The sequence below is a fragment of the Lathamus discolor genome, chromosome 1 (assembly GCF_037157495.1).
Source record: "Lathamus discolor isolate bLatDis1 chromosome 1, bLatDis1.hap1, whole genome shotgun sequence".
Classification (NCBI taxonomy): domain Eukaryota; kingdom Metazoa; phylum Chordata; class Aves; order Psittaciformes; family Psittacidae; genus Lathamus; species Lathamus discolor.
The window spans coordinates 22,559,466-22,585,398 of NC_088884.1; the positions used below are offsets into that span (position 1 = coordinate 22,559,466).

Sequence of the window (25,933 nt, forward strand, 5' to 3'; positions counted from 1 at the left end):
TTGATTATTGATGATTCCTTTGAATTAACTGCTTCATAACCGCACCTATGTATATATGTTAAAGAGTTAACATTTGCAGGGAACTTCTGTGTAATGCATGGGCTTTCCTACTCTCAGCATTTTCTTTACTGAACATTTGGGAGCAGAGCAGCTCATGCAGTTGCCAAGCTCCTGACTGTGTCCAGACTTTGAGATTATTTTTCTTCCATTTCCCAGAGTGATCTGTTGGGTCACATTTTCCACTCCTAGCAGTTTTTATGTGATGTGTGCCCTTCAGGATAATACTCTGGAACCCCTCCATGGACTCATTTGGTAATTAGAGAGTCTGAAGAAAATGCTCACTGAGGAGCGTGAGCACAACCTGTAAAAGTTACAAGTCAATATATATGAAGGAAGGGAATAATTTACAGTCTTAGGAAACAGTTTGGGCCACGGAAAGAAGAATCTTGTCTACGTACTAAGGAAAAGTTTTACCATGGAGTATGGCATCTACTCGTTAGAGATCAAAGACCGAATAAATGATCCTGCCGGGATTCGTGGGCACTGGAGACAAGCTGAATACTCCACCCATCCACAATGAGGCTGACATGGATGGTACAGCCCGCCAAGAGAAGTTCCATCTGCCACCCCAGCCTCACACCCTTCTGTCAGTTGTTTTGCCCACACTGAGTTAGGAATAGCAACAAAACCTGTTAGGATTTCTAGTCCTTGGGCTGATCTTAGGATACTTCTTTAGCCATTCCACCCATCCAAAATTAAACCGGAATGGCAATATCACTCCTCGTCAGGATTTTCAGCCCCCTCTTTCAGCCGTTCTGTCAAAAAGCCTCTTTTTTGCATATTTCCACCAAAGGCTGGGTTTACAGGCAGACAGTAAGGTCCTCCCCCACTCACATCAGCAGTCCACAGTGTGCTGTGCACACCTTTAATGATAAGTACAGTAGTGGTAGGACCTTTGTCTTTTCTCTGTCATTACCATCATGGCTTCTGTGGGTCTAGCTATGGAGTTTTGAATGGGTCCCACTATGGTGGATGCATATCTCCCTCTAACAGGAATAAGTAGAATAGAGCAGCGATTGGAGTATCTTTCCTAATATTTCTATTAACTAATGTGTTATAATTCTATAGAATAGCAGTTATTGATCTTTCTGACTGTACTGTAAATACAACTGCTATTAAAAATTAATAAAACTGAAGTAATTGTTTCAAAGATCACAATAAAATAGCAGTGCCACTGTTATCTCTGTATTGGGTGTTGGTAATCTTAAGAATGTAGAGATATAGAGAACTACGTACATGATAGCTGGTCTAACAGCAGTAGTGGCAATAAGTGGCAATAGCCACTGTGGATTAGACTGGTTATTAATGCATGTTGCACTAATCTGCCAGTACAAATCTTCATCTTGCCTTCTTCCTACTTCGGGATATAAACTGTTTCAAGGTTCTGTTTATTTCGCAGTTAAAATTACATTTAATACGCTCTTCTGATCTTTTCTTTCAAAATTACTTCTGTAATCATGATGCATTTGTAGCTAGATTGCACGGAGAGTGTGGTGTTTTGTTTGTTTCACCGTGATTACTTCTGGATGGACCGTCTGTGCCTTTCATAGCTTTCATAGGAACATAGGAAGTGTTGTGTTAAGCACGTAGCAATACTTCATCATAGTTTATTAACCTTATGCTGTATTCACATTTTCTTCCATCATTTTAATGGACTGACACATTGTGTTAAAAATAGCATTTCTGATCCTCTGTTAATGTGGCAGCAGATACCATTAAACCCATGCCACAGTGATATAATTAATCAGCTTGTCATGCTTCAGTGAAGAAAATAGAGGAAAACTTCAGCTTAATGCCCTGGATGGCTTCCATTACAGACCCTTTGAGGAATATGCTCATCTCCTTTAATGTGGAAGGGTTGTAGGATGACCTGTAAAAATATACAGGAGTCACTCTATGAATTATACTGGAACTGTATGTTACCTTGTGAGGAAGCTAACTCACGAGTCAATTTGCTTGTCTATGTAGGCGTTTTCAGGAGGAGGCAACTCTGGCTGCTGGCATGACCAACTTTCATTATGTGTGCTAGACTGTAGCCCTCCCCAATGGCTCTCAAATGGGACATTACTTAAATGTAGTGAGGAATATTTCTGTATAAACCACACAAACTCGGTAGCATGGGAATTCTCGTCAACCCTTTGCTAACAAATCCAGAGGAGAAATTGTGTTGAGGACCACAGGGCAGAGGCTGTGAGTGAAGAGGACAAGACCTGGCTGTTAGGAGATAGATCAGTGTCTTTCATGACACTGGTATCCTTTCTTGTTGGTAAGCCTTTTAATTTGAGGTGGTCCGGAATGTTTCACAAACATAAGCTACTTCTACTGCCTCAGAAGCAGGCTAATCAAGATCAGTTCCTCAGACACTGCCAGCAAGAAAAGTTAGTTTCCAGCAGGACAAGCTGCCGGATCACTCTGTAGCTGCATAAACAGATACTCTGCCACAGGAGAGGGGGTGATGTGAAAATGAGGAATAAAACCAGCTAAGGTAGAATGTGTTTGGGGTGTTTTTTGTTTTGTTTATTCATACTAGCTTGAAGTATTTATCACACTAAACCTGAGCAGCTCCTGGTTATTTCTTTGGCATCGCTGCATCTTGTATAGAACAGACTGTTTACCTTTAGGAAGTTTTATTCAGTAATGCTGCTTTTGTTCCCTGTTTCTTTCCATTTTGAGTACAGGTAAAGCAAAGACCCTTAAACTATGCAGGAGGAGTTTGTTATGGAGAAAATAGCAGGGCTGTCTGTGTTGTTGCCTGACAAAATCTTAAAACTGTCCCTTTTTCCAGTTCCTCTTGCCTGACACGAGCATTGGAAGAGCAGCAGCCGCTGCAGTGTACTAAATCAAGGGAGTTGTGAGTGATGCCTTTACAGATGAAAGCACATTCACTGTGTTAGGCTTCCCACAGCAACCCCTGCAGGACTGCACCAGCTAAAAATTCACATGCTTGGGGTACATAAATGCCAGTAAAGTGGAATTTGGGAATCCTGGCTGGAGATGGCAGGTCTTCTTTATGGGTCCCTTTGAAAGCAAAAATAGTTATAACTGGATAGTTTATTGTTGTCCAAAGGTTGTGGGGGAGAAACATTCCTGGCTGATTTCCTGCGGGCTGACACCATAGTCACTCATTTTTGTACTCAAAAGCCAATAGATCAACCTAAAAGTATTGGTTGTCACTTCTGTTTATTTTCACAAACCAACCAAATAGGTGTTTTACCTAGGCTGGGCTTCAACTCACACCCTAGCCTTGAGTACTAGTAAGGTAGGCTGATTAGTCCAGTAAATGGACATTTACTGGGAGGAAGACAGCACTGAAACCCAAAGTTTCTGTTTGGATTGCCATCTAGTGCAGAGATGAACATGTGTTGGTCCATAGGATTTGGATCTGTCCAGTGTTACATACGGGTCCTTTGAAAGAAGAATGTGGTGGTACTCATGGGTATGCCTCGCACCTGCCTGTGTGCCAAATGGCAGGAGAAAAGGAAAGTTGCTCTCAGCCCAGCAGTCATCCCTTGTGTCACACAGCAGTAATCAGTGAGGAAGAAAGGTGGCTGTGGTGCACGCCTTGCGTGTGGATCATTAAAATGTTGGAGAGATGGGGAATTTGTGTTGCAGTAAAACCCTGCGATGCGGAATGGCACACAAGCATGAATTTGAGCCTAACCCTGCAGGAAATGTATTGCAGCACAATATGTAGTTCAGTGTGCCCCAGCAGGGATCTCTCTCAAAAAACGTACTTGCGTTTGTAGTGCAAGTGCCAAAGCCAGTCAACTTCACTGTGTTTTCATGCATAGCACCCACAAGAGAAAGCAGCACTTGCTGTATAAGAGACATAACCTACATTTACTTATTAATTTATACAAGACCCAAGTTTTTCGTTGATGTGCTGATGCTTACATCTGAAACTTTCATTTGCAGAAGTGCAGTGGAACCGTCCTTGAATGAAAGTAATCCATTACATGAAAGCGCAGGGGAAGGTAGAGATGAGGAGCTCTTTGCTGTTGTGCTCCGCCTCTGGAATAACATTTGGAAAAGCTGAGATGGGAAAGGCAGAAACTACCATCCAACAAAGCTCTTATTTATTCGTTGACAGTAGTTAAAGTTGGTCAGGGTAATTAGTGTGAATGTCTCGGAGGGTGGATGGACAATGAGGATAACAAGGGCTAGAGATACTGCACCCGTCACCCACTGGCTTCGTAGGGAAGACCTACAATCAACAGAGTAAGTATGTTGAGTAAAACCATACCTGTGGAAAGCAAGTTAAATCAGTATATGGGTTGTTTTGGTGTTGCTGTGGTTTTGCTTTGCAAGAAGATGGGAGTGACACAGTATTACACTCTCTCCTTGAGATATAAGTGAGGAGGGAGCAAAGTCCAGGTTGTTTTCTGTGTGTCCTTTGTGGGTTCAGTCATTTGAGAAATTGCCTTTTGGCAGAGTTAATGAGGGAAAAAAATGGGACCCTGAAAGGGCAGTGTTCCTGCTGGTTTCCACAGATGCTTTTCATTGCCATCACAGAATGCGCTGGGTTCATTCCTTGGCTGCGCTACCGTCCCTGATGAATGAACGCCAAAAATAGATCTACAGACGGTTTCACAGATACTTCCGTTACATTTCGTATAGGCCACGCTATGAAAAAGAAGTTATTCTTGCAGTTGTTCTGGTGTGGCTTACTTTTGTGCTGGGGTATTAAGTATTACAAAGGGTGTTTTTTCCAAATACTGTATTTAATTGAGAGCGTTTTAGACAGACATAGGGTGTTCCGTGATATTATGTAGGGGGGGAGTTTCCTACACTTTGTCCACTTCTTTTCCTGAAGAATTATCTGGAGTTCTATCTTCCTTAAAGGATTTATTTTATCCTGTACCTCCTTGTGCTTAATGTATCTGCAGAAAACTGTGACCTAAATGGAAATACTCATGACTCTGTTCCCGTACAGGAAAATCATCCCAAAGCACAGCTATTAAATAAAGATTACTGAGGAAGAGGAAATGGGTCCCTCACTTTCATTTTAAAATTGATTCACCATTAGTACGTCCTCCCATTTTCGGGCAGTAAAACAGATTTCAGGATTTTTAGAAAGCTTGCTTTGTAAAGCAAGAAAAGAAGGATTGTGAGACCCTTGGCGTGTTAACAGAGTTTTCTGGTTTGTTATTTAAAATTCCCTTCAGCGGAAGCTGGGCATTGGTCTCAGTGGTATCCTTCACTGCAGAGGTTTTGCAGCAATGATAAGCTTGTCTCCGTGAGTTTGCAGCCTTACCTCAGAAGTAATGTATGCTGTATATCAGGCAGCGCTAAGTAACTGTTTACTTGCATGGTGAAGCAGTAAAGTGTTAGTGCACTTCAGTAAGAGTGTGTTGGGGCTGGTATGTTCTTTACGAAAGCGTGTTCTTTGTGCCTCTGTGTTTCACTAGGAGTACCTAATAATACCTTGGTGCACATGTGAATGTAGTGCAGTGGTCATGCTGTTATCATCCTTCATGTTGTCATCATGCTGTGTCCCTTCTTTTACTGTGGTGTCCCTGTGGCTTTCGCTGTTAAATTCAGACCTGATGGGGTTTATTTTTGTATGTTTCCTGCTAAGGTAAATGAAGGCATGGAAATACCTCCATGAGGAGAACCAAGCAGGACTTCTGAAAAAGTGGGCCTTGATAGGGAAAGAAATGCATATTGGATAAGATTGCTGCTAAAACATTAATCTTCTTATTTTTAATACTGAAATCTGGGGAGAGCACACAACTTTTCTGGCTGTGTGTGCTTTGTGTGTGTTCACATGCTGCCTTAGGAAATGCTCATAGAGCTGCATTATGCTCCGTCGTTGTCACATACATCTTCCTAATCCTCTTCTCCTCCCTTTCTCTCCCTGCCTCCACATAGAAATGGGAAACCTTATTGTAAAACTGTCATGCAAAAAACTAAGAAAATAATTTATTGCTATAATATTAGTACTGAAAGTATTATTTCAAATAATAACCACATTCTCTGTGGGTTTAATTATTGTTTTATGGTAGTTATAGTATTCTTCTTAATTAGTTTCATTTAACAGTCCTTGGATAAATATTATTAGTGATTTTTTTCAAATATAATTATGGCTACAAAGAAATAGAGTTGTAATTTTCTGTCTTCATCCTTATTAGTTTTTCTGTCTTGTTCGTCAGTATGACATTATGGTAATACCCGAGTGAGCTGCAGTAGGTTGCCCTGAATGTGGAAAGGTTAAACTATGTGCAGTAGGGATTACGTCACCGGCCAGGTGACTAGCACTTATGACTGCTTCGGGTTATGAACCGATTTGTCTGGTTCGTTTTTAACACTTCAGTGGTTAAAGTCAAAAGATGCTCTCTCTTACATAAGACTGTCAGCCTCCGAACTTCCCATTCAAGTAAATACATGTTTATTATGTTTTTTTATCACAGGGTCACCAGCCCTCAGAGTTACAAAATTAAACACACAACAGATCCTGGTGTTGCTAGGCACTACTTTAGGTATATGTTCTGCCATCTTTATGCCTGTAGATAATACTTCACGATAGAAATGTTTTTGATTGTATTTTTTTCACTTATTATGCGGTTCAGGATTTTTTATGTTAAATCAGTATTAATCCATGTTGGGTTTCTTTTTTTCTCTCCTCTTATTTTTAGGTCATTGGAATATTAGATGTGTTCACACCAGATGTAACACTGGAGAAGTTTAATGACTTGTAAGTTCTGAGATGTTTGTGTTTGGAAGGAGGGCAGCATGGCTTTTGTGGGAAGAAGGGTTGCTGGGTTTTTTATCTGTAAGATGTGTACTTCTTTCAGGCCTTAATAAGTGAAAGTTTAATGGATTTCCTAATTCACTTTGCATGTATTGATTTCTTACCTGAAGACCCAGGTTGTCCAAATGACAGGATAATTCTTAAGCAAAACAAGGAGGCTGAAAATGAAGCCTGCTGCATGACATGTCTGTGTGATCCATTCTAATGCTGGGGTTAATTCAAAACTGCTGATGCTGCTGAATTTTTTTAGTGATCATCTGCACTGTGATCTGTTGTACTCCCTTGACTGGTTTCCCAGTCCAGTGGTCCAAGCAGTACATGATATAGACTGTTTCTAGCAACAGCCACGTACCTGAGCATGTCTGCTGCTTTGCGTATGGATCCCACTACAATTCTTGTGCAGTAGAGTCACTAGAGAAACAGTGGTTACAAGTCCTATTGGGCTTAATGTAGATTTCATGTTACATTCATAGAACTGTTTCGGATTTCATCTAGTGTAGCTATGTTTCAGAACTAACCTTGCATATTTATATGTTAACAAAGAAAGCCATCTGACTGGAAAATGAAGGACAGAAGACAGGGAGCATGTGTTCATATTGATCCTTTGGGCCAAAAAGATCATTGAGCCGAAAATGTTGTTGTTCATATTGCCTATTGTGCTAGCCTTTTATATAGCATACGTAATAGAATGCACATCTACCTCCAAGCACCGTTTTAAATGGGACCCTAAAATAACCTTTTGAGTTTTGAAGGTGCAAGTCAAGTAGGATGGACACTTTTATATCTGAAACTGCAACAGGTAGGACTGTGGCAGAATTTGCTCTCAAGACTTTGGGCAAGCTGATACCAGTGAGCAGAGGTAGAGGTGTGTACATTTAAAACAAAAGTAGAGAAACCGTTTTTGTGAAATGACCGCAAATGGGTCCTTTAAGGGAGACTTCCTTTTTGCTGACTAGTCATGAGATGTTGTCTGTGGCCTGCTATATAAATATCAAGTGCAAGTGGATTTATGGTTAGAAGCAGCAGAAACGTAGTGGGTGGTTTCACCAGAGCCAGTCACTAAGGTTGGTCTTATCTGACACCTGGGGTTTCTTAGCTGACTTGTAGCCCTCCTGCCTGGAGGGGAGCATGCTCCTACTCAACTGTCCACTTTGCTCCCCTGCTCCTCTGTTCTAACAGTCTGTTAATGAAGACTGAACTCATGTGCTCATGTTTGTGTTGAACTTCCTTCAATTTTAGATGTTCCTGATTGAAATGGTGTAGAAAATCAGAAATGCATAAATCTTTACCAGTTCGAGTTCTACTCTACCAGCTGCTTTTCACCCCCTTCATCTCTATTCCTTGCATTATCTGCGCTTGTATGATACATGATGTGCCAGAACAGGCTGCTCGTCCTCATTTTGTAAGAATTTTGGGGTTTAACTAGAAATTGCAAAGAACTTCAATGCATTAGGCATGACGCTCCAGTTGAAGTGATTAGTTAATCGGGTGCCTAACCTTTTCAGGTTATGTGAGGACTCCAGCTGTGGATTCTAAATACATTTTTAATAATAAAAATAAGTTTGTGAAGTTTCAAGTAGTAGACAAAGTGTTTAAAGTGAGCCCAAAGTGTCTGGTCCCATTGTTGTCCTGTTCCAGTGTGGTGCTCATAAATTATTACTAAAGTTTGGATTTTAAAACTCAGCCAAAAGCGAGTTTTTCCTCTCTTATGCTTTGTTTCTCCACCCACCCACATTTGACTGTGAGAGATTTTACGTCATCAATTTGTAAACTTAGCAAATTGTGCTTATGTAAAAATGTAGTCTTATTTGTGCTTCTCATTGTGTTCTTTGCAGTGCTTAATGTTTAGATATTGCTTTGAACCAAAATAGATAGAAAACTGGAGGGCAGGCAATGATGGAATTGTTTGGTGAACGGAATGATCTTTAATTTAATATTGTCACTGAACTATAACATACAATCATGTTTCAATTTATTTGACAAATTAATGTTATTCTGGTTTTGTTTTGGTTTTAAGCTACCTTGTCATGCCATTTATGGGAACAGACTTGAGTAAGATAATGAAGCATGAGAAACTAACTGAAGACCGAATCCAGTTCCTGGTATATCAGATGTTGAAAGGCTTAAAGGTTTGCCACTTCTATTATTATTTTGATTTCACAATCTTGTTTCCCCTAGTAGATCGTTATGGAGAGATAGAAATACTTATCCTTTGATAGCAGCATAAACTTTATCTTGCCTGGCATAGTAAAAGCAGTGACATTCTACACAGCAGTTGTTTAGTGGCGATAAATGTTATCGGGGGAGGGGAGGTGTATTATGGTTTTGTCTGTGGCTTTTTCAAGCAAAAATAAAAGCTATTCATTCAAGATCTATATAGTACATTGATCCAGGATGGCCTTGGTTTCTGTATTTGAGTACACCAGAAAGTGCCTGCTGTGATTTTTAGTTGCCTTCTTCCGCAGCAGTTGGTTGTGGTAGTGCTTTGCCATACCTCTTACTGGGGCTGGTTGGAGAGTGTAGAGACTACGAATGAAACCACTGTTGAGTTCAGAGGCAGGATTCCCCTTGGCTTGATCCCTCACCTACGTCATCAGCTTCAGATTTGTGTCATTTGAAAATGTTTCCGTGGCTTACCAATATGGTCTGACGCACTGTTACACAAGACATCTGCACCTAACTTGTTCTAAGTGTGGTATGTCACATGCGGAGTGCAGACCCAACAGCTACAGCAAAACAGCATAGATTTGAATGTTACTGACCCGCACAAAGATGATTCTAAATGCGTAAGCTGTCATATATTTTGTATGGTTTTCTTCCTCATCTTTCTGCTGTTTATTATTGCTACTACTTTTTTCCTCTGCTTGGGTTTTAAAAGATGGATTGTGATTTACTGAAGTTCATAACTTACAACAGGAAAAGAAGATACTCTTTAAGCGCTCCCTGTCCATGTACAACCTGTATTAATATGATATGAAAATGCTTCTCAGTCTAGATTGGCACTACAGTGCTTTGTGTTTTACAGTGTTTGCTTTTTGGGTGTACGCAACTGTTCATCATGAAAAGGCTACTACTTCTTTATTACACTTTTATTTTGGTGACACAATTCCAAGAGAAGAAGAACTTTGACTTAGCTCTGCAGGCTTCAGCCAGGCTCTCTATAGTGATGGCTGTTTAATTCCCTCTGCTGCTCTGGAAACACGTGTTGTAATGAGGCCATGGAATGGCACTGCCTGGAACTGAATGTCATTCCTTGGCTGCTTGCACTGGGCAGTTTTGGTTTTACGGTCCTGTGCCTGCAACATACAAAGTATGGGAAGACTTTCCTCTGCACTCATACAGGGATAAGTGGAGTCACTGTACTGGAAGGTGGGTTGCAGAAGGATGTGCTCTTGCAGTGGAGATACAGAGCTGGTTTTGATACAGGAAGGTCTGGCACATCCATCAGGATGATCTTCCAGATCTATATTTGCATTGCCAAACACTATTAAAAATAAATAATATCGTAGGACAGCATGCTGTTCCTGGACAAAAAACATCAGGAAAAGCATACACAAGACTCCTTTGTCTCTCAGTACTTAATAGATGCATGTTGAGTCCTGCATTATTAATTTGTCTTTGACCTTATCTCAGATTTTGTGTTCTTCATTTAGTAGACATTAATTCACATAGCCTTTTACATATGCTAAGTAATTATTCTTTTTATGCTACAATTGTGCATTTAAATGCTGCAATTCCCATTTTACAACTGCAGAAACTAAAGCCAGGTTTGGGGAAATTGGCTTTATTTAAACTGGAGGGAATTCACCTTTGGGCTTTAAATCTGGAATTACGATTTCGGTTTTATGGTTCGCTAATTACAAGGCCATGTCCTAATAAGTGTTTTCTCAAGGACAACATAACTAGAGCGGCCTGTTTAGTTGCAGATAACTGTCTGGGAAACAGGTTTCTAGGAGAGGTGTTCTATTCACCAGAGATATAAAACATCATTTGGGCTGATTTTAGATGCAAGCAATATATGAGCTGTCAAAAAATAGCTTGAGTTGAGTGCGGTGGAAAGGATGAATAATGAATTTCATTTCAGTGAAATGGCTTAGGAACGTATTTTGGTCCCAGTGGCCTAGATTATCTCAGAGACCAAGAGTGGTGTTTGTGTGTCCCAAAGGTTGGCTGAAGTCTGTTGGATCAGTAGATGTGGAAGGCAAGCAGAGCAGACATGCATGCCTGACCTACATCTGAAGAAAACAGAGCAGGAATTAAAGAGGATGCGTTGGCTTTGTGTGGCAGGTTTGGTAGTGGGGACTGCAGGGGTGGCTTCTGTGAGAAAACACCACGACCTGCCTCTGTGTCAGACAGAGCCAGTCCCAGCTGGATCCAGAGGGGATCTGCCAGTGGCCAAAGCTGAGCCCATCAGCAGTGTTCATCGTACCCTTGTGATAACAGGTTTAAGGAGCGGTAAAAAACGCTGTGCAGCAGCTGTGAGAGAGGAGTGAGAAAACGTGAGAGACACAGCCCTGCAGGCACCAAGGCCAGTGAGGAAGGAGGAGGTGCTCCTGGTGCTGAAGCAGAGATTCCCCTGCAGCCCATGAAGAAGACTGGTGGCACGGATTGACCCCTACAACCCATGGACAGCCATGTCAGAGCAGATATCCGCGGTAGCCCATGTAGGAACCCATGCTGAAGCATAGGGATGTGCCCATGGACAGCCAGCATCGAAACAGACTCCTGGCAGGTTTTGTGGCATGACCTGTGTCCCACAGGGATCCATGCTGGAGCAGTCTGCTCCTGAAGGACTGCACCCCATGGAAGGCTGGAGCAATTAGTGTAGAACTGTCTCCTGTGGGAAGAACCCCATGCTGGAGCAGGGGAAAAGCGTGAAGGAGGAAAGGACAGCAGAGACAATGTATAATGAACTGACCACATTCCCCATTCCCTGTCCCTCTGCACTGCTCAGGAGGAAGAGGTAGGAGAGACAGGAGTGAAATGGAGCCTGGGAGGAAGAGAGTGGAGGGGAAAGGTGGGTTTAGTTTTGGTTTTGAGCTATTCTGTTCTGTTATTAACTGGCAATGAATTAATCTTCCCCAAGTCACGTCTGTTTTGCCCATGCTGGTAACTGGTGAGTGATTTCCTTGTTCTGATCTCTACCCACAAGCTTTTCCATTGTATTTTCTTACCCCCGCCCTGCTGAGAAGAGCGAATGAGAGAGTAACTCAGTGGGCACCTGGTCAGCCTTGGTGGGTTGACCAGCCAAGGCAAACCCACCACAGAAGAAAAGAGCAGGAAGTTCCTGATGTTCCCTGCTATTCCCAGGGTCTTACAAAAATGAAAGTAGTTCTTACTCCAGTTACAAGGCAGTCAGCAAGGATGCTGGCATAGTCTTAGTTAATTGGTATCTCTGGTCTCTAACCCTGTTACATCTTCTGTAAGGAGTGATTCTCCTGAATATTTTGTTTCTCTCCGCTCGTTTTGGGGAGTGTAACTGTACTTACCTCAAAGTTACCAGCAGGAAATAAGACACTATTCAGCTACTGGACTGTTGTTTTGTCATTTCCTATTGCACAGCAAACATGAAAAGAGTCTTTAATGTATCTGTTCCATTAAAGTTTGAATTCTTCTTGAACCAATTCATCCAGCCACAACAATGCCCCTAGTTGGAAATATCTTTAAGAAACAAGAATGGTTCAGTGCTTCAGGGACATTCTTGCAGCACTGTCTGTGCTAGGAGGCGAGTTAAGCTGAAAGCAGTATTGCTGTCATGCAGGGGAAAAAGAAAAGGGCTCAGTAATTTGTCCTTTTCCAGCTATCAGGAAGTTGGCTGTTAAAGAAATTCTGCCAGGTTTTGAATGAAAATCTTGTACTTTCTGAAGTCTGCTGAACACAGTGCATCTGTGTTTACTTAGATTGCCTTTTTGTCAGGCAGGGGGAACCAAGCATGCACATAGGTAGCACTCACTTGGGCATTGTAAGGGAAAAATACTTGCAGTGCCTGGGAAGGAGGTTCTATAGACCTGTGTTGCAAAACTCTTTCAACTTCCCAAGTTTAACCTCTCTTTTTTCTTCCACCTTTTACCTTTGATGGACTCTATTGGGCTGGGGGTGGGGTGTTAACAATGTTCCCTGCAATAGGCATTTGTCCTTTGTGTAAAGTACATAAGCACCTTATAGAATGGTTTGGGTTGGAAGGGACCTTAAAACTCATCCAGTTCCAACCACCTGCCATGGGCAGGGATACCTCCCACTAGACCAGGTTGCCCAAAGCCCCATCCAGCCTGGATGAGGCTCATTTTTTTGGTGAGCCTTGTAATTTATCAGAATTTAACTTCATCTGTGATAGGGAAAAACAATGTGACCTGACACCACTTAAAAACAGTGAGGTGCCTCTGCTTTGTCTGTTTCCGAGCCAAGCCTTAGTCTGGTATTAAATTTGTTTAAGTATGAGTTTCCAGCTTTGAAGGGCTTTCATAATTTTATTTGTTTGACATAAGAGCTGTGTATTGTCAATGAGTACAGAAGGCAAGCTGAGCAGAAATGTCTCTATTTGGGTGGAAAGGGCTGGAGCTTCCACTGCTTTCAGTCTTGGGTCCCTCTTCTGCAGGACTGGCAGTCAGGTTCCTGTTGGTGGAGGTTGGGGAGGTGGGTAGCAGCCCTGTTTTCTTATGTGTTCAGTATTTGAGAATGGATGGGTAGCTCTTGGGCCATACAGACACCTGTTCAAGCTTCTTTTGCCACACTCAGGGTGATATTTACCTGCTCGAGTTCTCCCCTTTTGAAATCTCTATTTGCTTTTTTTGGTTCGTATTTATGTTTGTTCTTTTTGCTTCTCTGCTTTCTCTTCCTGCTCTCACACGTTTCCCCTTTGGTTTTTCCTTCCCTGCCAAATCACTCACCATTTTCATTTTGCATGCTGCCTGGAATGCTTTCTCCTGAGTCTCTTCTAATTCCCTTTCTATTAGTTTTTTTACTTGGTGCAGAGATTGCATACGCAGACAGGAATGCTTAGAATTTAGACAACTGTTGGATAACTTCCTAGCACAATCTGAAGCTTGCATTCAAGTATTTATGCATGCTACCAAAAATTGTCTTTAGGATAATGCACAGAGCTCCTGTGCTTGAGGCACTTCGCTCACATTAACTGGCTTCTTGAATCAAATATTGTTCAGGTGAAGTGGTAGTAACATATTGTGAGGAATATGTCTGCACTGGCCTGGATGGTTTTGCCGTGTTAAGAGTGAAAAAACTGACAATAAATGGATGATTTAATGAGGAGAATCGTTAAGAGGAGGATCCCATTTCAGAAGGTTATTGAACTGGAATGGAAAGTTTTCTGAACAGAGACTGGCATAGCTCCAGTGCTGCTACCTGCCAGGAGATAATAGAATGCAGTTAAAGAAATACTGCTATTTTTAAAGAAACACAGCAGCACAGCACCAGTATTTCAGCTTACAGAGGGGCTGATGTGTACATTAGCACCAGGAATAAGTGCCACTTCATGTAATCTCAATAGTGTTGTATTAAGAGGAGGGTTTAGAAAATACAGGCATACTCCCCAAAGTGTTAACATCATTTTGGTGCTGTGAACACTCACAAAACCTTCAGTGGGGTGAGAATGCCAGTGAAACCTCACCTGTCTGGGGGAAAGAGTGTGATTAACTAAAACCCAAAAGGGTTCAGTCCTTCTAATTCCTGTTTCTACATGCCACATTCTTAGGTGAAGATTCCTCTGTCTGCCAGTTATTTCTTTACTGTGTACAGTCATACCAGCAAAAACAGACTGTAGAATATTTCAAGCACCTGCTCTGGAAAATCAAGACAGTTCAGTAAGAAGGCATTGAAATGATTTTGAATGCAAGTGATTGTGATGTCCGTGATCAAGATGGCTACTGGCAGAAGACACCATCTTTTTCTTTACTGGCAGTCTAACTACTTACAGATACATTTCTTAAAAAACCCAAACAAACAGCAAAACAAAACCCCCAAATGGCCCATATATATCCTCTCTGACCTCTGCATACAAATTACAAACTTCCTCTTTCTGCATCCAGTTCCTCCCATCCCAATCCACTTCGTACATATCCATGACAAATACATTTTGTAGTTCTTCATTTGCTGTAGTGGTTTTACTGCCAACGTTCTGGGGATCAGCCCCACAGCTTCAGCCCTTGTGTCTGCCCCAGGAAATCCTGTGAGGCACTTTGGCATTTCCTAGGGTGATGTTAAACCTTGCCCAATCTGCAAGTAGCAGGAACTGGTCTACCGCAAGTGCCAAGACCTGCAGGGACTTGGGCACAACAGTCGTCAGCGCAGCAGCAGAGCCTACCACAGTCTGGGCTGGACTGGTGAAGTTGTAGGCACAGGGTTAGGGGAGGGGATGTTCTTTTTTCACTGCATTTCAGAACCTGTGAGACCACATCTGGAGTGCTGTATCAGGTGTAAGAGAGTAGAAAGTAAATGTCAGAGATTTCATTTCTGTTCAGCCACTGCTTTAAAAACTCGGTTTGACTTTTGTGAGCCCTTATATAGATCACTGGCAAGGGTGATGAAAATATTCAGGTAAAAGAGAATGTCTTGCAACATGCCCTCTAAATGTTTCATTGAGGAAGTATTGAAGCGTGTAGCAAGACTTCTCAGCTGAAACCTTGGCTGGCCTTCATCCTGGTCTTAAATGATCTCTTAAAAGTTAGTGCTGCTGGAACATATAAAACTACACTATGATGGCACACCGGAGACATCTGTTGCAAGAGAGCATTTCTGACATACAAAATAGTAGGATTTATTTTGATACATATATATATAGCAATGGCAAAAATTAACTGAAAATGCAATTTTATGTATGGGAAGAATTAGAACTATATGAAGAATTAAAAAAAAAAGTATGATCTGTTGCAGTATTCAGACTGATTTAGTGGTTTCTTTTTATTGGGGGAGGGGAAGGGCAAAGTGCTAGTTTAATTATCTGAGTGTTAAAAACGTAGCTAAAAAGGTCTTTTGTGCAATAAATAAAGTTTTTCTAATTTAATTAGCACCATGAAAGAGTACTTTCTCCCCTGCCCCAGGCAACTTCTTTAAGTCAGGACTTCAGTAACTAAAATATGCTTTCTCTTTTTACAGTATATTCACTCGTCGGGCATAATTCACAGGGTAAGTAGAAACAATATAAAAGATGTTTGTTTTGATAATGTGAGAGGTGTTTGTGTATAAGCATGCTCATAAATGTGCTTGAAACTCTGTTTATAATGTTGGGTTTGATGATGCCTTTGGTTTCTTCTTCAGTAGGAACAAAAGGTGTTATGGTTGCATCAGTGTAAGCTGGGCACTCAAGCTGCAGTGAATGCAGCTTAGATTTGGCTTCCTTAAATTACTTTGTGAAGCTGCATTGTCCCCACAAGAACAAATAGTGTCTAAACTAAGATGGTTAAGTGTTTCTTTCTTTTTTTTTTTTTAACGAAGATTAAACTTTTAGAAACAATATATAAATGGTGTTTAAAAATTATGTTAATGTTCAAGGCAGGGGGGTGAAAACATAGAAAGTCCACTTAAAGTCACTTTGGTACTGTGAATAAGAAGTTGTGAATGATTCCCTCCTGGTTCTAAGCAGCATAACTTCCCCCAAAACTGTATCACAGCAGTAGAAACTGACCTTTTGTACTAAGATAGCAGGAGCAGCACAGAAAGTGCACACCATCTAAAGATGGGTGCTTTAAGCTGGACACGGAAGCTACGCAAACTGCCAAAATAATGTCATAAGTTGATATTCTTGTTTCTACAACTGCTGTGATCGTGGTCTGAATTTACAGTTGCTGAGACCTTTACTAAGCTCCCTCTTGTTGGCTCTTAAGTTTCTTGATTTCATAACATTTCTTTGTACCAGTTTGCTTCTCTCCAAAGCCTCTCTAATCTTAAAACATCTTCATCTAAAACAGGTGGATGCCTGTTAAAAAGTTCAGAAAGAAGATTCTTTTAAATGTCTTGTGCCAAAGTGTCACAAGTTTGAAAAAGCTGAAGGAAAGTTGGTTTCTGATTTTTTCTTTCTCTATGACTGAATGTCTAAAAGTCTCTGATGTTGCAAAATCTTCTTAGCTGTTGCCAGTACACTTCCTTTTGCTGCTAAACTTAGAAGTACAACTTCTGAAGATCATTAGGAGTCTCTGCAGTAGCTAAAGAGGCTTAAGGGAATTCTTTTTCCATGTTGCAGTCTCCATTCAATTGCCTTTGTTAGGAAATCGATTTTCCCACAGAAGGGAACAGAGGCTTTTAAGTAGAATCTTGTTTGATTCCTTCAGTACTTCTTCTAAGTCTGTCAGACTATGGAACCTTTGTAAAGTGTGTTTTGATATGCAATATGTACAGTGCAGAAATGTTTATGTGAATCCTTAACTTTGTGGTGTCAGGATAAAATGCCACCAACTTATGTCCAAACCCCACTCACAGTAAGATGAGTGAGTTCCTTCACTGGCAACTATTTTCTTGACTTTTAGCAGAAAAAAAGTTGATTTGTTGGGGGGTGGGGGGAACCATACTGGAAAAAAAGCCAAACATAAGCAAGTTTGTGTCTTTGTTTCTGTTATTTGTTATAGTTAATGTTCTTATTTAGATTTATGGCATTATTTTACCTGTTGCTGTTCCAAGTAGTTGTATGAAAGTCATTAAACCTACATGAAAGAAAGAAGGAAAGAATGAGTGCTTCATTGGACTTGGTATAAAATCAATAAATAACATCCATTTCAAATCTGATTACAGGATCTAAAGCCTGGAAACCTGGCAGTAAATGAAGACTGTGAATTGAAGGTAGGATATGTTTATTTGAAAAAGCAGTCAGATGTGTTTAGAAATACACCACAGAAGACAACGGGTGCAAGAGCTGCAGATGTGCTGGCTGGTTTCAGAGGGCCAGGCTTTCAGCCCTTTGGCTTTGAAGGGTCATGGAGAAATAGGAGAATGGTGGAAAATGAAAGGGAAGAGGAAAAAATTACAAGCGGCTGCTTCAGTCACCACAAGAATAATGAAATATTTATTTAACATATAAAGCTCTGAACAGTGCAAATCTCTTCACCTCCTACTTGGATGTCCTAGACTGACATAAATGTGCATTTCCTATGAACAGCAGAGGCAATGATCAATTTCTGGGTCCATTATGGAGCCAAGCACAGGAAATGGCTGCACCTCAAACTAGAAATCTTGCCTGGGGTGTTTCAGCTAAAAATGTCCAGTCCAGATAGGATACTGTGGGAAGGTGGTACCCAATGCTAACAGGGGAGAGAGATGAGCGTTGACTCCAAGATGTAGCTGATTTCAGGTGAGGGAGTCAATGCCGTGGGTTATTACAGTCATGACATCATTGGAGCAGTTGCTGAATTGGCTCTCTCCAGCTGGGTGAAGGGAAGTGTAAGAACTGAAACTGCTTCTGTGGGTATGGAGTTGATGGAGCAGTCCTTATCACAGTTGTGTGCCCACAGCAAGGGCATGTGTGTGACAGTCCCCCTTTTCCTGTGTGTTGTGTATGTTGCAATGAGTACTGCTGTGTTTTTATGCAGTCATACATCTAAAAATACTTCTAAAGAAGAAAAATCACATCATGGTTACAGTCAGATAAGAGCTGTAATGGAGAACTCTTTTTATGATATGTTGCAGCTAATCTCTTCAGGGAAGCATGAAACGAATCACATAATGCTCACCACAAATAAGAACATCTTATTTCTTTGAAAGTGATTGCTTCTGCACTGTTACCGCTAATAGTAGTATCAACTGCATGTAGACAACAGTGTACTTCATAGCAGGAATCATAGAATGTATCAGTTCTGCTTCGTTTTTGTTCATAATTGAAGTAGTGAGAAAAAAGTCATTAAAGTGAGACAGTTCTTAATTCAGACTCCTGTAGTTCAGCTAATGGCAGTTTCTGCCACTACACTGTAAGACAGGTAGATTTGATGGCATTTTTGTATTACCTGGTTGCTGCCTCTCTGGAGTGGGACGGGTATCAGTGCGTACTGGACTTCCCTGCAGAGGTGGGTAGGAGGATGGTGCACACCTGCACCCCTTCCCAGTACCAAAGCTGGGTTTAGCTGGCATGCATCCTTGGAGACCAGGGGTGTAGCATCCTTTGTGGGAAGTTATCAGTCCTCAAGGGCAGGTGTTGCCACTTCCTTGGAAGTGTTCTCAGTAGTGTCTGAATGGTAATTCTCCTCTTGCACAACATTTGTCATCTCGAGCATCCTTCTTAATCATTGAACTGAAATACTGAATCTGGCCAGCCCTGATTGCACTTTCTTAAATGTATTGGAAATTTTCCAAAGCCCATTAGAGTGGATAATATTTGTACTTCAGAAATCATTATGCAGTGTACCCTGAGCTAGCAAAAATGCATGTATTTGGCTGTGTGAAATGACTCTGTTATTAAAAAAGTCAATTATTTATTATGAAGCAGAATTATGTAGTGCTCAACACTGTTTATTTTGGGAATATATTCTCTTGAGTGCAGACATAGTAGCCCCAGGCTGCTTCCAGTCCCCAGTTAATTATATTCTTGTCTTTTAATTTTTTATTCATCTTTATAATTGATTTTTCTCACCTTTCTTCCCTTAGCTCTAGCAATCTGAAAGGCAGGGAGGGTTCTTCAGTGAATTACAAAATCAGGCTACGTCTTCTATCATGTGCTTGCATGGCTGACCTATACATCCTCACAAAACAGCAGTAAATTTGAATGGGGGCTTTTGTATCCTGATATGTAAATACATTTAGATCTTATGGCCAAGGGCTCCTCCCTAAAAGAGGCATAAGACTTTATGGGAGTAGTTCAATTATGAATACGTTACGTGTGTGTATGTATACATGCATATATACATATATATGTATATATGTAATGTATTTATTATGTATAATACAAATTTTTGCTCTTTGGAGACTGACCTGAATGTTCAGGATCCTGTTACTTCAAACTTTCCTTATCTAGCATAGAAATCCATTGCCTTTTCCTGGCTTGTAGGTGACAGAATGGTGAGTGGGTCCAGGTTGGTAGGGAAAAAAAGAGAATCTATTAAAAACAGTTGTACATGTTTCTCTTCCACACCCCCAGCTGTGCAATTACATTTTGAGATGCAGCCCAGGTCTGAGACTTTCTCCCATAATATGATCAGTCTCTTTATTTAACACAAGTTATTCTTTGTTACCTTGGACATTTTTAAGCTTTTAGATAAACTAAGACAAATAATTCTATACCAGAACACAATTTTGTGAAACGAGAAGGAGAAAATGTAGCACTGACCTTTTGTTTTTGTTTCTTTTGACTCAGAGTGAGATTATCGTATCCCTGATTGTACAATGAGCTCTGATAGCATATGCAGAAGAAAAGTGCAGATTTAAAACTAGGAAATACTGGTTGTCAAGAGGCAGCTCTGGTCTATAAAGAGAAAGCCAACTATAGTATGTTGAGAAGTATACACACAAAAAAAACAACCCCAAGGCTTTAACTGGAATCTCTCTTTCACTGAAGGAGTTGAACTGGCTTCCCCACATGCATGCGTTCAGGTGCAAAAGGCAGGATATGAGCATGCTTTCAAAGTCAGTTTAACATGGGCACAGGACCACGCTGCCACGCTGCTAGGGATAGTGCAAGCCTTTTTCCCCGTGTCTGTGCACTCAGCAGCTTCCCTTGCATCAGCTCCAGCGGTGATGAGGCTGTAGTAGGCAAGTTGGAACAGCTGCTTGAATTGGTAATTAATTAATAAGCAATCAGTTTTATTTTTCACAGCAAGCTTTCTGTCTCCCTCATCTAAAGCTCTCAACTGCTACACAGGAGTCAGGAAAGTGACAGTGAAGGGTGCATGGGGGGAAGTCACTGCCCTTTCTGCAGTCTCGAAGTTCGAAGGTATTTTTGTTACAGTTACTGAAGCAAGTTAGGAAAATTAAGTTTGCTGAGTAGAAAGGGAGCTTATCCTTAAGGAGCTGAGGGAATTTGCTCTCTCTTTTATAATTCCTGCATTATGAAAAGGGTTTTCAACCTTGCTCTGAAAATTGCTTTGCAAGTTCCAGCTGAAAAGTTGAATATTGGAGTACGAGAATAATAGTTTTGTGTGAAGAATGTTGCTGAAGTGGTACCACATTAAGTACTAACGGGGTATGCTTGTTCCTGAGCTTTATGACTATGTAAATGAAAAGAAATCCTGAAATTAGTATATAGTGCACAAAAAATCTCAGTGACTTTTTCTGCTTTTACAAAAAGACAAACCCAAATTGTATTTTAGCTGTTTCCAAGTGTCACAAGCCTTAGTATGGAAAATGCCTAAAAGGCTGTGACAGAATAGATGGTACTTCATGTGGCTTTTGACCTGTTATGTAAAACTTCCTTTTTTTCTTCCAGCCTGAGGAAACGTGTGCTGTATATGTAGCATAAATTTGAAAGCTGTATATAAAAGTGTGTTTTGCTATTGCATATATTTTGAATCAATAAGTCTTCAGTACCCAAAGAATCGCCCATAATCAGGTGCATTTGATTAGTAAGAATAAAAATATCTTCCTTTGCATCCTATTCCTGTTTTTAAATTCTTATGTTATCAGCAGTTATGGGGGAAATACAGAAATGATGTCTCAAGTATGGCAATAAAGATAAGCAATAACGTTTTATACACTTGATCTTGAATGAAAATGTAATTTTCCTTTCTGTTAGTGCTAGAGAATGATGAAACTATCCTGAAATGTTTTCAAATGTCTAATTACAGAGAGCAGTACAAAACCATCACTGTTGGTTGAGTAATGCACAGGTGCTCCCAGTAAAAACTCTGCCCTCTCAGTACATATATATGAAGCCTGACACACATGGAAACTTGTGGCTGTTCATGCAAAGCTACGTACTCAACTATCTGTGGAAGATGATGATTTATCTTTAATAGACTTTATTTACCCAAGCCCCCTGTTTCTTGTTAGAAGCATGAACTTCCTGATAAATACAAACTGTCATTCCAGGAATGGAATTTTCTTGTTGTTGACCACATCTTTTGGCACCATCTTTTGATGGTCTGTACAGCAGGTCAGAATTATTACACCAGTTTCTTAGAAGCTAACAAAAGGCCATTTTTCATCTTGCTGCTGTATACGTTGCTGTATCTAGAGATAAATATCTGGGAATCTTAGAAATAAGCTGAATTGTGCATAATCCTTTAAAAGAATTGCACTGACCTTGCATTCCTTACAGAGGGTTGCTCTGTAGTTGATGCAGTAGGTTGGAGAAGACTCAGTGGGACTAAATAATGGTAATTCCCTATGCTGTTTCAGATTTTCAATGTGACCGATAGGAAGCTATCCCATGTATGAGTTATTCATAAAATAGAAATAATGATACCTGCTTACTTCAGAATATTGCTGGACACACTCTTGAATGATTGTGCCACCTGAGATATGAGAGCAATGATTACCATCTAAGATGGGTGCTGTTCTTTTAGCCCTAACATGGGAGGATGGTGATTCCATGACCAGGGAACTTTTTGTGTTGAATGTGTTCATTATCTTTCTAAATGATAATTGAAGAATTTATTGTTTCCTTTACTTGTTTTACAGCTTTTACTGTTGCTATAGGAGTATATAACTTAGAAAAAAAATTGTAAAGCCCCTTGCTACTTCTGTCTTGTTTTTTGAAATGAGCACAACACACTTGAGTGAGAAAATGATGCAAAAATAAACTAATATTTACAGATTGCTCTGATTCTTTTCTTTGACACACTTGTACAGTCTGTATGTAATAGATTGCTAGCTGTCTGATCAGGCTGTTCTTTGCGCTTCCACTGCAGATTCTGGATTTTGGATTGGCAAGGCACACAGACAGCGAGATGACTGGTTACGTGGTTACGAGGTGGTATAGAGCCCCAGAGGTCATACTCAACTGGATGCATTATACGCAAACAGGTCAGCATCTCTTCAGAAAAGTCATACCGGAGCTAAAGCATTCACTGAGAAAGGCAATATATAAGCAAATCTTTTTTTCTGAAATGAATGAGAAGCTGGAGGTGGAAATGACAGTCTAATTATGCAGAATTTCCTTGTAGATAAATTGCAGGTAATCATGTGGTGATTGTGGGTTTGGAGGCATTTTGTACATTTTCTGAGAGTAACCAAAAGTGCCAAGGTGGTTGGAAAGTAGTGATAGAAATGTATACAGATGTGACAGTCTGGTCTCTGTTCTTGTGTTCTGCACTGACTGTCATCTTCCTGCAAAGACGTGCTGATTCTAACTCAGACAGGGGAAAATGGCAGATGGGGGGACTTCAAGTAACACTAGGATAACCATGAAAGTTTTTGGAAGCACTGAAAATTTACTTCCCCCATCCATCTGCCTGTTACTGAGAAACTGATTCAGCATATTATCAGATTATCTCCAGTTTGCTCATTAGAAAGGCTGGAAGTTTCACTTATACTGTTCATCCTAATTGGCAGGCTTTAATTTATTTTTAATGGGGTATAAAAGTAAATTTTACACTTTATGTTTTCAATTAAACTTTATGTACATTTAAATGGACAGGTATTCAGCAATTTAATGTGACTGTTGGTCTTTTTTTCCAGTTGACATCTGGTCTGTGGGCTGTATAATGGCTGAGATGATAACAGGGAGGCCTCTTTTCAAAGGAAATGATCGTATCCTTCAGTGAATTTATGACACTAATGGAAGAAAATGATGAGAAGTTCTGATGTGATACAGTAGGTCTGTTCAAAAACTGATGAGCATAAATTGAAATGAATAGTAAAATGGCTTGCACCTTTCTCATTGATTGCTTAATGTCTGTCCACTCTTGCACATCTGACATTAAAAATTATTGAGTATTTTCAATAGAGAAAGAGAGCTGATCTTTGAATCACATCTCAAATCATCAAGTAAAAGGTTCTGTGATGATACAAAAGGTACATTTTGATTTTTTAGTAATAGATTCAATAATTCCACAACATGCAGAGAAGATTCTGCTGCAGTGTCTGGACTTACATGCACATGCTAGTCCATTTCTTGCTTTTTGAGATTTTACCAAAAAATGTTCTGTAAGTAACATCTAGTAAAATGTTTCAGATTTACAGAAAACATCTTGCCCTGTCATTTTGCTGCTGAGGATTAAGAAAACAGTGAAGATTCAGCCATCATTCAACCTCAAGTGATACTTCATTGGCAGTAGTAGTTATGATAATTATTAGAGGGCAGTATTAATAGAAGGCAGCAAGAATTGCTTACTTTTTTGTTTTCCAGTCACTGCATTGTGATTTTTGCTTTATTCTCCAGTAGTGCAGAAACACACAATTTTTGCAGGATGATTAGTTTTCTTATGGTGAAAGTCTTTGTTCCTTATTTCTGGTAATCAGATCTGGACCAACTCACAGAAATAATGAAAGTAACAGGTACACCAACTCAAGATTTTGTTCAAAAGCTGCACAGTCAAGATGTGAGTATTTAGCTTTGTCCCTTGGTTTTACACATCTTAATTTTACTTAATCCATGCTCAGTACTTAGACTGGCTGAGATAGTATGTATTGACTATTGAAATGACCCCTGATGTCACCTTTCTGCTTTGAAGTGCTTTGCATAAAGCTACTGGAGATTGGGGGGGGGGCAGAAAATGATCAGAACACTTGAAAAATCTGTATATTTAAATCCTTCTGAGTTTCCAGTGCATACAATGTAAGCAGTTCAGATGATGTGTTACTGCTTTTATTGGAAAATATGAATCTATTCAGAAAACTCAGTTGTTTGCAGGTGTCTGTCTTTTCTACTCATATGTGGGTGTCCTTCTAGAATCCTTAAGCCCCTACTATAAAGAATGTAAAATTATTCATTAGACTAAGTATACAATTTAAATACTAATGAACTACTGTGTAAGAGGTTCCTGTAAACTCACTACGACATTCTTTCAAATGATGCATACATATTTATTCTAGCTAATATATTAAATATGGAGCACTAATAATTAAAGTTTTACATTATCATTTCTTAATCATAATTTTAAGTCTTGATTAAAAAAAACCCCAAAGTTCTTTTCAACAAGAAGGTGAATATAATCAGGGTTTATGACCCCCCCAAATTAATTTGTACAATGTGCTATCAAAGCATTGTTGAATTACCTATTAAGCATATAGTTAATGTTACATTATAAAGGCAGCAAAGTTCTAATTAAACACCCATGTTTCTTTTAAGGCAAAAAACTATATCAAAAGCCTCCCAAAAGTCCAGAAAAAAGATTTTTCATCCATCTTGAAGTATGCAAATCCTTTGGGTAAGACAGTTTGCGTGGATATGTACAATTTGTCTTGTTCTTGTGTTTGCATTGGAGGCGGCAGCAGTATCAGTCATATGATAGGTTATGTGATGGTTCTTGTGCTTTCCGTGATTCATAACTTTGCCAAGTTTGGACCCTGCCAGGACTCAGATGTTTCTTAGAAGTGTGAAAAAAGAAGTATTTTGTGTTTTAGGCTTCAGTCCAGCATCTACTTAATGGTTTTGCTGGAGCAGCTTTCTCAAGAGCCCTGGCAGATTAAATATAAGTAATCATTTTTTCTCTGTATTGTATTTGAAATGTAATTCTGAAAGACCTATCTGATCTGCAGTTGAAATGCAAGCAAATAGAAAGCTGACATATTAATCATGGAATTAATACATCCTGAGAAACATCTGTGCATTCCTGAGAAGTGCACTGGCTTGGATTTGATAGATATAAACAGCCAGAAGAGCATACCAAGTGTGCATAACTGTGATGTGACCCAAGGCAACCAAAGGTCTGAGATGGGTCTGGCCAACCTGTGTCTGTTCCCCAGTGACCTGAACACTCAGAAAGCCAGTTCTGTTAGAATATAAATTAGGATAATTGAATCTTCTCAATTTAAGAAGTTAAAATTTTATGTTCAGGTACAATAGAAATAAACATAACTAATAAGCAGCTCTTACCCTGACTGCATGGTTAGCTCAATGACCTTCTCAACTGCAGCAAACTACATATTTCCATTTAGATTTTAGGATGTTTTTTCCTATCATCTCTGTGACCGTCTGGCTGTTTCTTATGGAGAGAACAACGGCTCATGGTCTGGGAGAGAAGCCTGGAGAGAATCCACAGCGTGGCAAGCAGGAGTTGCAGTACCTTGTCCCATGCTGCTGCCTCTTCTTCC

General features: G+C 40.1%; 1 protein-coding gene across 1 annotated transcript in view; it reads left to right on the forward strand.

Moving 5' to 3' along the window:
• MAPK12 (mitogen-activated protein kinase 12) overlaps nt 1-25,933 on the forward strand; it is a 33,518-nt gene that overhangs the window by 2,168 nt on the left and 5,417 nt on the right. The window contains exons 3-10 of the mRNA XM_065665086.1: nt 6,696-6,754; nt 8,829-8,940; nt 15,920-15,949; nt 17,549-17,596; nt 22,588-22,702; nt 23,357-23,428; nt 24,140-24,219; nt 24,969-25,047. Coding sequence (XP_065521158.1) covers nt 6,696-6,754; nt 8,829-8,940; nt 15,920-15,949; nt 17,549-17,596; nt 22,588-22,702; nt 23,357-23,428; nt 24,140-24,219; nt 24,969-25,047 — 595 coding nt within the window. The remainder of the gene's footprint in view (nt 1-6,695; nt 6,755-8,828; nt 8,941-15,919; nt 15,950-17,548; nt 17,597-22,587; nt 22,703-23,356; nt 23,429-24,139; nt 24,220-24,968; nt 25,048-25,933) is intronic.